This window comes from Ammospiza nelsoni, chromosome 6 (genome assembly GCF_027579445.1).
Source record: "Ammospiza nelsoni isolate bAmmNel1 chromosome 6, bAmmNel1.pri, whole genome shotgun sequence".
Lineage (NCBI taxonomy): Eukaryota > Metazoa > Chordata > Aves > Passeriformes > Passerellidae > Ammospiza > Ammospiza nelsoni.
The window spans coordinates 11,381,133-11,395,309 of record NC_080638.1 but is presented as its reverse complement, the minus strand read 5'-3'; the positions used below and the strand labels follow the sequence as shown (position 1 = coordinate 11,395,309).

The 14,177-nt window shown below is 53.1% G+C and overlaps 1 protein-coding gene across 1 annotated transcript in view; it reads right to left on the bottom strand.

Moving 5' to 3' along the window:
* The window catches only part of MYRF (myelin regulatory factor), a 44,286-nt gene that overhangs the window by 3,510 nt on the left and 26,599 nt on the right, over positions 1-14,177 (bottom strand). Inside the window, exons 8-25 of the mRNA XM_059475197.1 lie at positions 10,657-10,852; positions 9,984-10,060; positions 9,395-9,505; positions 9,032-9,122; positions 7,979-8,179; positions 7,255-7,363; positions 6,729-6,838; positions 6,114-6,274; positions 5,614-5,686; positions 4,948-5,036; positions 4,549-4,617; positions 2,735-2,820; positions 2,423-2,629; positions 1,491-1,769; positions 1,317-1,404; positions 933-1,007; positions 708-810; positions 46-120 (exon numbers count right to left, since the gene is read on the bottom strand). Coding sequence (XP_059331180.1) covers positions 46-120; positions 708-810; positions 933-1,007; positions 1,317-1,404; positions 1,491-1,769; positions 2,423-2,629; positions 2,735-2,820; positions 4,549-4,617; positions 4,948-5,036; positions 5,614-5,686; positions 6,114-6,274; positions 6,729-6,838; positions 7,255-7,363; positions 7,979-8,179; positions 9,032-9,122; positions 9,395-9,505; positions 9,984-10,060; positions 10,657-10,852 — 2,200 coding nt within the window. The remainder of the gene's footprint in view (positions 1-45; positions 121-707; positions 811-932; positions 1,008-1,316; positions 1,405-1,490; positions 1,770-2,422; positions 2,630-2,734; positions 2,821-4,548; positions 4,618-4,947; positions 5,037-5,613; positions 5,687-6,113; positions 6,275-6,728; positions 6,839-7,254; positions 7,364-7,978; positions 8,180-9,031; positions 9,123-9,394; positions 9,506-9,983; positions 10,061-10,656; positions 10,853-14,177) is intronic.

The window sequence follows — 14,177 nt, the reverse complement described above, 5'->3', positions numbered from 1 at the left end:
ATTTCTCTCCTTCCACGTGGCCCTGGACAAGCTGCGGGTACTCACCGGCTGCGCCACTCGGAAGTGGTAGGAAAACTCTCGGAAGGACAGCATCACCAGGGGCCAGCGGTGCGAGGTGTCCTGGGGAGGCAAGGGGGACAGCTGGTCAGGGATCAGCTTGGGGGATGGCCTCCAGGCTGGATCTGGGAGGAAATCCACAGCCTCCTGCTGTCAAGTGACCCCATGGATGTTTCCTGGAGGACAACTGGGATGAGGAAGAGCTCTGGGGGCTGGAGGGGCTCAGCCTGGAGGAAAGGAGGCTCCAGATGGACCTTCTGGCTCTACTGGAAGTAGGGATGGTCCAGATGGACCTACTGGAAGTTCTGCATAACTCCCTGACAGGAGAGGAGCAGCCAGGTGGGATCGGGCTCTGCTCCCAGGGAACAAAGGACAGGATGAGAGGAAACGGCCTCAAGCTGTGCCAGGGGAGGTTTAAGTTGGATATTAGGGAAAATTCTTTCATGGGTAGGGCTGCCTTGTTCCCTGTGGGAATAAGTCGAGGGGTGGAAGGGGAGCAGCAGTAGAGTCCCCACTCCTGGAGGTATTTAAAAGCCGCGTGGATGTGGCACCTGGGGACATGGTGGCCTTGGCAGTGCTGTGGGAATGGTTGGACTTTTCCAAGCTCAACGATTCCATGTGTATTTAGTGAGCTGTCCCCTTCTCCCTACCTGTGCATCTGTGGAGTCAGTGGAGCTGTTCCTGCTCACAGCATCCTGGCAGGGATCACTGGAGACAAGGTCACAAAGGGAGATGGACACAGTGGAGGAGGAGCTGGGAAGAGAGGACACCGTGAGAGCCCGGAAGGGGGAACAAGTGTCCCTTTCCCATGGAGACACCGTGGCCACATCAGCCACTCCAGGGGCTCCCAAAGGACATGATCCACGGGCACTCACTTCATCTCCAGGGTCAGGTTGGTGTTCACGGCCGTCTGCTGGCTCACAGGGATGCGGTAGCTGAAATTCCCACTCCTGGGAACACAGAAAGAACATTAGATGTCACCAGGCTGTGGGAAAGGCAGGACAGGACTCAAAATCCCTGCCAGGCTTAGAACTCAGAGGGAAGAACTTCCCAATGTCCCAAGGCCGAGCCCACCACCAAACACAACCCCTGAGGGAAAGCTGGGAGCACCTGCTCCTCTTCCCATGGAGCAGCAAGAAGTGATGGCAGGAAACACCCAAGAAAATCTTGGAAAAACTCCCAGATTTTCCTATTTTCTAAATAGGAATAAATTTCCTAAAGTGCCACAAAGGTGCCACCAGCCAGCCCTTCTGGCTCACCTGCAGGCATCGGCAGCAGCGCAGTACTGGGAATGGATGGCCAGGTTGATCTCCAGGATCCGGATGGACTGCAGCACCGGGCTCAGCCCTACCAGGGAAAGAACAGGGTGTTTAGGAACAGCAAAGGGTGGAAAATCCCAAGGCTGGAAGGGAAAGAAGGTGGGATCCACGTACCATCCGTGCCGGGCTGCTCCATGCGGGGCCGCTCGCTCACCGGCTGCCGGAGGCTGCGCCGCTGCCGGGAGCTGCTGCGGGAGAGCGAGAGGTTGGAGATGTACTTGGATTTGCCCTGGATGTGGGAGAAGGGGGAGGAGGGGCTGGCATTGGGGCTGCCGAAGCTCTGAGACCTGTCAGGAGTCTTTGGCCACTTGGTGTAGGAGGCGGATTTCCCGGTGATGCCCCTGGATTTGGCTTTGATATTTGTCACCGGCAGGAGGGAGGGCTGGCTTTGGTCTGTGGAAAAATGGGAGAGAAGGCTGTGCTGAGAGGCAGAGAAAGGCTGGGAGCACTGGGATCACCCTGTCCCCATGTCACCTCCTGATGCACCCCAAGTTGCCCAGAGAGGCTGTGGCTGTCCCTGGATCCCTGGAAGTGTTCCAGGCCAGGCTGGACAGGACTTGGAGCTACCTGGGATAGTGGGAGGTTCCCTGCCCATGGCAGGGGTGGAACCAGATGGGCTTTAAGGTCCCTTCGGACCCAAAGCATTCCAGGAGTCTGTGCTTCCATTCCCTTTGTGCCTGATGGAGCTGATGATGGAGTGAGGAGGGAATGAGGTCAGACCTCAAGGCAGGGCTGCTCAGGTGAGCTCTGCCTGGTGTAGCTTCCCATGACTTTTTGCTGGCAACATGGGAAGCTCCAAATCTTTTTTAGCTCCCACACACCCCTGAGAACAGGATCCAAACTGCACCACATGGGCAGAGAAGGATATAAAGTACTCATCCAAGGATAAGGATAGAAAGAGTATCAGCTACTAGAGAGCTTCCAAAGGAGTGGAATGAAGATGATGAAGGATGTGGAGGGGAAAGGGAGTTGGAATTGTTCATCCTGGAGGAGACTGAGGAGACCTTCTCAAAAGGAACACAAGGAGGACACGAGGTGACACAAACCTTGGAGATGTCCCAGCATTTCTGGGAACGTGGGCTGGCCCTCACTTGTCCGGTTGGTGGCATGGGCAGGGCTGGTCTCCGAAAGGACAGTGGAGGAGATGGCAGTGGGAGCAATGGAGCAGCACGTGGAAAAACAGGGAGGGCTGAAACAGGCCAGCACACCGCGACTGGGAACGCCAAGGGCTGCTCCATGTGTCTCATCCAGGGCTGCAGGGACACAGGGAATAAATAAGTCAAGGGATGGAACAGGAGCAGCACCTGGTGTCCTGCAGCCCTTCCATGAAACCAAAGCCATCCCAATCCATCACCCACCGTGCTCGGGGGGGATCCTGCTGCTGGCCCCATTGGATGTGGCCGTGGATCGCACGATCTGTGTCTTGTCAATGTTCTGGCTTGACCTGGAATGCAGGAAAAGATGCTGGAAACCTCCTGGGTGTGGACAATGGGGTCACTTGTAGGTGAGGAGAACAGTAGCTGCAGCAGGAGGATGGGAAGAGGGACATGGAGTAAGTGGAGATTTGGAGGAGAACAGAGTGACCTGGGAAAGGCAGGAGAAAGGCACACGAGCCATGAAAACAAGGAGCAAGGAGAGCAAGGAGAGCTCAGAAATTCCACAGGGAATGGTTCTATGTCTGGCAGGGAAAAGTCCCAACTGATTCAGAGGACACCAGCAACCCTCCTGGAACATGGTGTACATCGTGGATTTGACTCCCATCAGGAATCTCCTGGGTGGATTTAGGTGCTTGAGAATCAGCAGCTTCAAGCTCTCACCACTCCCTAAGGAATGTGCCCTTATCCCTTGAAGACAGACTGTTCCTCACCTTGTTCCTCAGAAACACACACAATCCCCCCATGCCCAAATTCATCCCATGGAATTCCAGGTGTTTCACTGCAGCTAGCCAAGACCTGAGCTGAGGACACCACAGGCATCTCCTGAGAGTTAGGGAGATGGGAAAAGGAGGGAATCTTTCTTCCAGGTCTGCAGAACAAGGAGCACTTCTGGACACCTGTGTCCATGTCTTACCTGTCCCTGAGCATGACTCCAGGTTTCTGTGGGATTAACAGAGCTTCACTCATTTAGAGGAATTAAAAAAACACTTTGTCATCTCTGAGATTTGTCTAAATAGAGGGATTTTTTTTCCAGGTTGAAGGAGACTCAATGCTAGTCTTCCAAAGGGAATGTGGCACAAGCCTCTGGAGCTTCACCTTCATCCCAGACTAAATCCAACCCTTACCCCTGAAGTTCTTCCACTGCCTCACTCCTTTTCCTTACACAGCTTTATCTTGCCCCTGCTCTCCCTGCAGGATGCAATTTCTTTATTTAACCTTTAATTAATTGATTTTTCCATCTCCTACTCTTAATTTCCCTTCCCTGACAAGACCCATAACCTTTCCTCCTGCAATCCCACTGGAAGTCTCACATCCCTTTCTCTGTTTCCAGTTTCTTGGCCTTTGGTGATGCAGGAAAAAAAAAGTAGGAATTAAGAGAAGGGACGAAGGAATTAAATAATGAAATAATGAAACAGTCACATACCGTGGACACAGAGCGACCGGAATTCCGGGACCCCCGTGCCGAAAGAGGGCCAGGAGACAGGCAGTGGGTACAGCAAAGGAGCTACAGGACAGTGAGGGAGACAAGGAGAACAGGAAAGTGGGAAGATGACCAGGAGGACAGGGAATGAAAGAGGATATGGAAGATAACGGGAAGGAAAAGACAAAAATGGGGAAATCAAAGACGAAGTGGAAGGAAAATGGGTTGGATGAGAGATGTGAGGAGGAGAGGAGGGAGAAAAATGGGAGAAGGAAAAGAGAGGGAGAAAAAGAGACTCATTATCAGGTTACACGAGCTCCCAAAGCTGATCCAGCCCTGCTGCACCAGTGGGATGAGGCTGTTTTAGTTCAGCTGGCGGCATCCAAGGAACATTCAGCACATCCTAGAAAGAGATTCCCTTTTCCTTCTCTATTCCTCACTTCTTGCTCCAGATAATTCAACCACCATCAGACTGGGATGGGCGGCTGTGCTTGGCAGGGTGTGCAGCTCTGAACTGTGCTCAGCAATCCCAGTTTCTGCGCTCCAGCCTCTCCCAGGTGTCCTCATCCCTCCCAGCGATTCCCAAAATACCCACCCATCGATGTCCACGAGATCCTCCTCGCTGCGCAGGCTCAGCACGTAGAGCGTGGACATGGACACCACGCTGCAAAAGAGACACGGGCAGGGTGAGGAGGAGCAGGGAGCAAGGACAGGGCATGGGATCGATCCACTTCCATGGGATTCCAGCCCAGGAGAGATGGATGCCCCAGCCCTGGAAGTTTTCACAGCCAGGCTGGAGCAACCTGGGATAGTGGAAGCTCCCAGCTCATGGCAGGGAGCTGGAATCAGATAAACTTTAAGGTCTCTTCTGACACAAAGTATTCCAGGATTCTCTGGAAGAAGCCATACACCCACAGCCCCTCACTGCACACCCCATGGATGGCACAGTCCCAATGGATGAGCTGGATGCAGCAGCCCAGGAGGGGGATCTCACCTGAATGCCATGATGATGACCAGGGCAATGATGGTGCCCTGAAGGAAGCGCTGGCTGATGCAGGCCTGCTCCGGGACAACTGACGGAGACTGCGATGGAAAAAATCCTGGATCAGCTCATTCAGGACCCCCTGGATCAGCTCAGCTCCCTCACTGCTCTGGTCCTTGCACAGATCTCCCCCAGCCCTCCTGAGCTCGCTTCCTGCCTCCCTGAAAATCCTCAACTCCCCAAGTTTAGAAGTCATTTAATGTCTCCATTAGGAGATAGAAAGGAAGATCATGGGAGAACTGTGGTTGGAAAAGCCCTCTAGGATCGTGGAGTCCAGCCCTTCCCCCAGCACTGTCAAGGCCACCACTAATCCATGTCCCCAAGTGCCACATTCACACGGTTTTTAAATCCCACCAGCAATGGGGACTCCACCACTGGAGCCCACTCCAGTGCCTGACAGCCCTTTCCATGAAGAAATTTTCCCTAATATCCAGCCTAGCCCTCCCCTGGCACAACGTGGGGCTGTTTCCTCTTGGATAAGGCAGGGAGCAGAGCCCAATCTCCTGGCTCCAACCTCCTTCCAGGGATTTGTGGACATGAGGTTCCCCCTGATCCTCCTTTTCTCCAGGCTGAGCCTTCTCTGCTCCCAGCACTGCTCCTTTGGGATCCACCCCTTACCTTGCTGGCGACTTTGTGGGGTCTCTTTTTGTGGGGCACGCTTCCTGCCCGGCTGAACTGGCTCCCAGTTTGGCTGCAAGGAGAAAGGAGGAATGGAGCTGAGCTGGGCAGGGATAGCTTTCCAAACCATTGCCAGGAAAAAGTGGCATTTTCTGGGAGGGAAAAGACATTTTTGTGGTGACAGTCACAAACCCTTTTGGTGCTTTGCCCCAAAACCGGCATAAGCAGGGTCAGGAAGGAAATTTTGGAAGCATGGGAAACTCTTTGCCATGAGAAAGCCACTGACTTTAGGGAAACATGGAGACTATTTCATCCTAGGTGTTGTTGGGCTGGTCCTGTGGGAATTCCAAACCTCCACAAGCTCAGCTCTTTAAATCCACTCCAGGCCAAGCAACACCAGCCAACATCCCAGTCCTTCCTCATCTCCCTGTTCCCAGTCTGAGCTGCCCCTTGGAACTCCCTGGGATGAACGGGGACATTCCCTGTGGCTCCACGGGTACCTGAAGGCTCCAGAGCTCACAGTTGACTTCATGCTGTCCAGCCTCTTGAGCTTGGCCAGCTTGTGGCTCCACCTTTCCAGCTCATCGATCCGTGTCTCCAGGTTATCTGTGAGCTTGCACAGCTCCTTCACGGCTCCCACGTTCTCCATGAAGATCCGCTCCTGCCAGGGAATCAGGTCAGCAGGCTGAGGCACACCTGGACCTGGACGATCCATGCCCTCCATGTGTGCCGTGGGAGACTGTCCCCTCGATTCCCAGAGCAGCAACCAGGCTGCCACAGGTTGGGAAAGGTCAGGAAACCAGGTGCTCCAGGTTATCCTGACATAAGCACATTATCTTATCTAGGAAGGGGAGATTAGGACTGGGAGCCTCCCAGCAGGAAGCTGCCAACAAGGAGCCCTTCCCCAGGGAGATGCTGCCAAATTTCACCAGCATCAGGCTGGTTCCTCCCTGCCAGTGTCCGATACCCACCCAGGGCTGCTCCCGACTTCTGGAAGACCAGCCAGGTCTGAAACTCATCTGGGAGCATTTCCCAGGCATCCCACCTTCCCTCTCCCATATCCAGCTCCACCATTCCCTCGAGCCAGCTTCCCCAGCCTCCTGGCTGCCACCAACCTTGTTCACCACTAGGAAGTTCTCCAGGGTTTTCCCATTGGAAAAGACCAGGTCCCCAGTGTCCTTCACAGCTTCGGGCAGAATCTCCTTCACCTCCTGAGCGATGACACCTGTGTGGAGATGGAACAGTGGGGTGGGATGGGATCACCCTGCACCCCCTGGATTCTCATTCCAAGCTGTGCACAGCTCCTTGGAGACCCTCAAGGGCAGAGGATGGTCAGACAAGGCTGCTCCCAAAATTCTATGGATAGGGATCATCATCCCATCATAGTGTACTTGGAGAAACCTTCTCCCTGTGGGAAGTGCCACTTTCTCTCCCACTCACCAAAGAGGGAATTTCATTAGATTCCTTAATTTGGGAGGTTAGAGGGTGCCTCTTGCCCACCCCACACCTGGGAGGCTGCCCTGGTACAGAGCTGGGTCCAGCCCCTGGGAAAGGCAGGGAATTCCTGTGGGACATTCCTGTGTCAGAGGTGTATTCCCATGGGACATTCCCATCTCACAGATGTATTCCCATGGGATGTACCTGTCTCAGAGGTGCTGTCAATGCCCACCGTGGCTGCAAACTCAGGTTTGTAGTTGTAGTGCACCAGCCTCATCCTGGAAATCCGCTTCAGCTGCTCTGTGGTGTCCACCTGGGACAAAACAGGCACATGGAATTCTCAGTGGGATATTGCTTCTCAAATCCCCACCACTCTGCATCCAAGCAGGACAACCCACTATGGCCCATGGGAATTCCTTTGGGAGATAACCCTGAACCCTGTCCTGAGCAGCCATAAGGACAAACACTGGAGTTAATGTCCAAGACAGGACAAGATCCTTGGATAGGGAAATCTGAGTCTCCTTGCAGAACCAGACACAGGGAAGAGAAGTTCCCAAAAACAGGGGACGGGGTTATATCCAGCTTTTCTGGACAGGCAAATCCAGCTGAGAGGAATTCAGAGCAGAGCCAAGCCTCTCACCCAGGCTCTGGCAAGGCCCAGTGTGGTACCTGCTACACTGACCTTTTTTCCACTCATTTTCCACCTTTTTCCCATTGTTTGCTACTTCTAGTTAACACTGGAAGAGTCAATATTCTCTAAGACACTGGACTGGCTGTGCTTGTGACAGAAAAATTCCTAAGGCACTTCCCATCTGCTCTGCAGTCATAGGATCATGGAATACCCCGAGGTGGGAGGGACGTGAAAGAATCACTGGAGTTCTTCAGCCTCCTGGTGACCCCAAGCCCACCCTGCTTCCCAGGTTCCCACCTCCTGGATGTCTTCCTTCACTCGGACATCTGAAGGGTGCATCAGGGACCCCATGACCTTCACGTTGCCGTGGACCACCAGGGCCTCATCCGGGCGGTCCGTGTTGATCCCCACGCGGCCGTGGTGGAACACGGTGTCCGGGAGCTGTGCCCGCTGCCACAGCACGTCACTGTCACTCTCAAACTGCCCCGGGTTGGAGGCCTGCAGAGACATGGGACAACAGGGACTGACTGAAAAGCTGGGAGAGGAACGCTGGGAAGCAGAGACGGGGAAGGTTGGCCCTTCCTTCTCCTTCTCTTCTCCTTCTCCTCCTCCTCTCCCTAAAGGAAAATCCTTCTTCCTTCAGCTGTTATCCCAGCTATCAGTGTTCCAGCCACTCAGAAGAGCAGGAAACCAAGTGACATGGATGATACTCCCGGGTCCCAAACTCTGAGTGTTCCAGGCTGCCTGCAATTCCTTGAAATTCTGTGCTGGGCATCCTGGAAGCTGCCTAATCCATCGTGGACTTTTTGTCTGAGGTCCCCGTTTGGGTTTTACTACCTGCTTTCATGTTTTGGAGCTGAGTGCTCCAGCAAAACCCTGGGAGAGCCTGGGAATGGTGCCTTTCTTTTCCTGCTCCCCTGCCTTAGGATATGAAAAAGTGATGTTCTGGGAGAGTGCCCAATTTTCCTGCATCTTCTTATTCCTGCTGCAGAGTTCCAACAACACTCTTCCCTCATTCCCAACAATTCTATTGGACACTGATCCCATTTGGAGAATGAGATTCCTTCCTTATCCTGTAACAGGTTCTTCAACTAGGTATGGAAAGTCTGAAGCCAGAATCCAAGTGTGGACAGGGAAAACCACAAGCAAGGCAGGGAGAGTTTGGAGGAGGTGGGAAAGGTGGGATATCAAGTTTGAAAAAGACCTCTAAGAACATCAAAGCCAACCCAGCACCTCCACCACATTCACCACTAAACCAAGACCCACATCCACACATTTTGTGGATATGGAATCGTGGGAAACAGCCCAGGATGGTGCAGCAAAGGAGTGTGGGAGGAGACAGGGATTTACCCGGACGATGATGCGCTCGGAGATGTGGGCTGCCAGCGTGTAGTTCTGGTTCTGGGCGTGTGCCTGCAGGGCCACCACCAGCATGAAGTACCTGCAGAGGGACACAGCTCAGGGACACATCCTGTGCTGGGAAGAGCCAGATCTCCGTCCCCTCTGGAGCACTGGGCACCACGGAGGGCTCACAGCACCCCCTGTCCTTGTGCTGGGTGTCCCCAACCCCTCCCAACCAGGGACACCCTTCTGGTGTCCACAATCCAAGCCCTATTCCCACATCCCACACCAGCCACTCTGCCCAGCCCAGGGACAGGCAGATCCACAGGATTCTCAGGATGTTCTGGAGGAGGCCCTCGTGTTCTCCCTCACCTCTGGTCCGGGTTGGGTTTGCCTTTTTTCCTCATGTTGTTGGCCGTGGTCTCGCTGAAGTGCAGCCGCCCCACAGTGACCTTGGTGACCTGCTCTGGAGGGAGGTTCACCCTGGAAGGAAAGGAAAACAAAGCAATGAGTGAGGATGGTGGCTACCTCGGAATGGTGCCTATCTTTTCCCACTCCTCTCCTATATCTTCCTTAGGTGAGGAGTACACAGTTTTCCTGCACCTGGAGGCCTTGAACCCAACAACACTCCTCCCTCATTCCCAGCTGCACACTGGTCCTATCTTGAGACCTGCCACACATACTCCATGCCCTGAGGAACCAGGTATGGAGAGGCTGGAGCCACAACCTGGAGAAGGAGAGCTTTTATAGGAATGGCCATCTCCTGGCCTGCTCCACAGTCTGTGACGTGGGCACAGAGCAGGGTTGGGAATGCAAAGAGAGGAAAACAGGAGAAAACTGGAGAGTGTGGCACTCACACAGCAGAGTGGGAGACCTCCAACTCCACCATCTCCCCACCTTCTCCTGCTGTTGCTTATTCCCTGGAAGCAGAGGATGCTCATTCCCACAAGGACACACTCACGTGACAGGGTTGAAGGGCCGTTTGCTGCGGTCCGACTGCGACTGCTCGATGTTGATGGACTGGTTCAAGGCCTCGAGCTGGAGAGAAGCATTTGGGAATGTGGTACAGAGCACAGAGACCTTCCCCTTCCCACCTCCTCCGTCCCAGCTCTCTGCCCAACCTTCCATGACAGGCAATACCCAGCCTGAGTCTGGGCATTGTCCAAGTGTCAAAAAAATTGAGGGGGGAAGGATCTTGCCAAAGTGCCCACTGGAGTCAAAGGTGAGTGGGAAGCAATCCTGAAGATAGCCAGATGGAGCCCATCTTAGGACTTGTATTTCAATGGTTTCAGGGGATGTTTAGATTGGATATCAGGGAAAACTCCTTCATGGAAAGGATGATCAGACATTGAAACAGGCTGCCCAGGGCAGTGGTAGAGTCACCATTCCTAGAGGGATTTAAAAGCTGTGTGGATGTGGCACTTAGGGACATGGATTAGTGGTGGCCTTGGCAGTGCCAGGGGAAGGGCTGGACTCCATGATCCTAAAGGGCTTTTCCAACCTATCCCATTCCATGATTGTGTGACTCCACACATTCCTCTACTACATGAAGAGGTGCTGTTACTTGTCTCCAGCCAGCTCCCAACCCCTCTGCTCCCAGCTGGATCCACCATGGTCCCTCAGCTCCCTCTCACCTTCACTCCGTGCAGCTTCAGGTAGAAGCACTCCAAGGGTTTCAGGCCCTCGGGGGTCTTCACGTACTTGGGGTCGCCGAGCATTCCGATGTACACGGTGACCTGGAAGTGGTTCTTCTTCTGGCACACGAAGGCGTCGTCCCCCACGGAGAAGTTGAAGCCCTTGTCGGCATCCACGCGGTACGTGAGCATTGGGCTGGGGAGAGGGAGCAGCTGAGAACAGCAATTCCCCACAGAAACTGTGGATATCCCATCCCTGGAAGGCTTCCGTGTCAGGATGGATGGGGCTTGGAGCAAGCTGGGCTAGCGGGAGGTGTCCCTGCCCATGGATCATCACTGGGTGATCCATAAGGTCCCTTCCAACCCACATCATTCCACAGCTCTTCCCATTCAACTGGGAATGAATATGGAGATCCCAAGTTCCAAAATCTGCCCAAAGCTTGGAGCATCCCTTTAACATGGGAGTAGCAGCTCAGACTGACCCACACCTCGTGGCATTCCCAATGTTACCTTCTACCAGCTGTACCCTCCCAAATTCCAGCTGAAATCACAACCACCTGCTCTGGCTGCTGTGGAAAAGCTTCCAGCTTTCCCAGTGGACAGGTCTGGAGGAGGAGAGGGAGGGAGGAGGAGGAGGGGTCCTGGCTGCTCCATGAACACACACCAGCTGGAAAGGTTTAATCTACATCTCCTTAATGGGCTGGTTTCCATGGGAATCAGGGAAATATGTGGCCTTTGCAGTGAGTCCGTTTTCCTCACCGTCCACAAAGCCCAGTCCTGGGCTGGTGGGCCCTCGGAAGGGGGGGAAGGAGCTGGCCTCTCATCCCACAGAACACCCAAATCCCATTGTTTTTAATTAAGAAACAGGGGATGAGATAAAGGGGGAGCTCAGCTCAGCCCTGGATCTCAGGCTTAAAATTTATGGGGTACTTTTCCCCCAAAACGAAACCACTTCTGACTTCCACCTCCAGAAGGACTGGAGCATTGGGAGGGGAGGTGGACAGACTGACAGTAAGAAACATGGCAGAACTCAGGAGACAGGGATTCTTCACTGGTATGCCTCCTTTTTTTCTGGAATAAAACCATTCTCCCCATGCAACCACCTGAGGAGTTCATGTGGATGAGAGCTGGGGGTGATTCCAGGTTGCCATGAGTAATTCTGGGATAGCCACGAGGAACCACTCACTCCTTACGCCCCAGGGAGTCGGGAATGCTGTGCCCTGCTCCAGACACAAACCAGGCGGTGGGAGCAGAGCACTACCTTAGCCCAGAGGCACGAGAGGAATTCCCCACCCTCCTCCCAGCCTCAGCCCTGGATTCTCCATCTGGATATTCCTGACTGGGACAAGCAGCTGAAGCTGACCCAAGCACCCTCATCCCAAGGGGACCCAAGTGAAGCCATTCCCGTTTTTTTAATGGCTCCTGAGTGTTCCCTACTCTTCCCACTGTTTTTTAACTGGCAAAGCCAAGGAGAGAGAGGGTATGTCTAAACTTCCAAACCATAGATGCTTCCCAAATCAGAAAACTGACAGCTGCTAAATATGTGCTGACAGAGAGGAGGCAGGGAGGCCCCCCCTTCTCAGCCTTCTGGAAATTCCAGGTCTTCCACAATCCCCTCTCAGAGGTTCCTTTTCACTGATTTTCCCATTTCCCCAATGGCTGTGCTGCTGCATCCCCCAAATTGGGATCTCTGCACTGGATTGAGCAGAGGGAAGAAGCTGCTTTCCATGCTGGCTTTTCCAAGGACAGGGCAGGAGCCAAAGGGCAAAGTGTCAGGAATAAAAGGTCTGGGGTCAAATGGATTATTTGATCCCGAACATCCCCACTGACAGGGGGGGATTAAGGCAGGACAGAAGGGCAGGATCAGAGGAGGTTTTTCCCAATCCCAGTGAGGGTAAAGGATTACAAACTCCCCACAGGGAACAGTATTGGGATTTGGCCAAGAGCAGGATGGCAGAGGGATGCTCATGTTCCCCCATTCCTTCCTTCCTTCTGTCCATCCAGGTTTCCCCATATTTAAACCACTCCTAAAACATAATATTGGGAGATCCATAATCCAAAGAGATTCCCTAATTCCATGCATTCCTTGATTTCTTTTGCTTCCAGGATACAAACTCCAGCTGAGCAGCAGGACACTGCATTCCTCCCACACAATCCCAACTGTGTGTCCATACTATGTATTCCCTTCAGCTTCCCAGGACACATCCATGATCCATCACCAGCACCCCATATCACATATCTCAAAACACATCCAGCCGGCCTGGACCATGACTGGTCTCCACTCCCTTGGTGAGTTCCAGGATGTGCAGCACAGCCAGGTTTGGAGCTGTTCATCCTGACACTTCTACCAGCCAAGGTGTGCAACCCCAAAAGCCCAGGATCAGCCCCCAGAGAGCACCAGTTTGCTGGATGGGAAAAGAACAGCACCTTCCCATTTTTCCAGTTCCAAGGCTCTGGCCTCAGCATGGAGCTGTTTCCATGAAGGGCTGCACTATTCCCAGCTGCCTTCCCTCAAACTGGGAGAGGGAGGAGGGAGCTGGAATTTATCGGCGCCCGCTGTCAGGGAGATGAATGGCTCCTTCTCCCAGGAGTAAATTAGGGAATTGCCCGGTTCCAGGCCTCTTTGGCTCCACTGCTGGAAACCAGCTCATCCCTGGAAATGTTCACTGAGCCTAAAACCACAACATCAGAGCAAAAGGCCAAAAACATTGTATGCCATCCATAAAATTAATCCAGGGATTTCTGTCTCCTTCAACAACACAGATTCCTTGGCAAAACCTGAGACACGGGCCTGGAATGGAACCTAATCCCTACCCCATCCCCTTATGGAACCTCATTTTTTGTGTGCAAAGGGAGGAAAACGTGGAATAGCATTAATTGTACTTTTTGCCCTGTAATCACTCCCAAAAATCTGGTAAGAACCTGGACAGCTTCCCATGCTCTCCCTCCTTCACCTCCTCTCTGGACTCTTTTCTTAGGATCAAGAGTAGGAAAAATCAGATAATTCAGATGATTCACATTCCTGAGGCTGTGAAAAGGTTTTGGGCACCTGGATCACAGGGAACTCAAACAGCACATCGAGACTGGGGACAGCTTCCAGCAGAAACCAGACTGGGAATGGCTGCTCCTTGGAAGCTAAACTGGGAGAATAATTATGGATCCTGATGTGGATGCTGCTCGTTTGCTGAGGACAAGCAAAAGCAGAAAAAAGAGACAATTCCCACCTGTCAAATTTGAGTTAACCAGCCTAAAAATGCCATTATAGGAGCAAGGAAAGATGGATTTTTTAGTGTGTTTCTCATAGATTATCCCAGGAAAGTGCTGCACCAGGAGAATGAAGGGATGTTCCATTTAAAAAGAGATGTAGGTCCAGTTTGGACAGGAGCAGGAAGAGTCCCCTGAGGTAACGTGGAGCTAAAAATTAATCAATCAACCTTTAACCCTTAATTCTGCTCAAATCCACCACCACAACAAAGCCCACGTGGCTTCCTCAAATACCCATGGAGTCACCTCAATGGAAT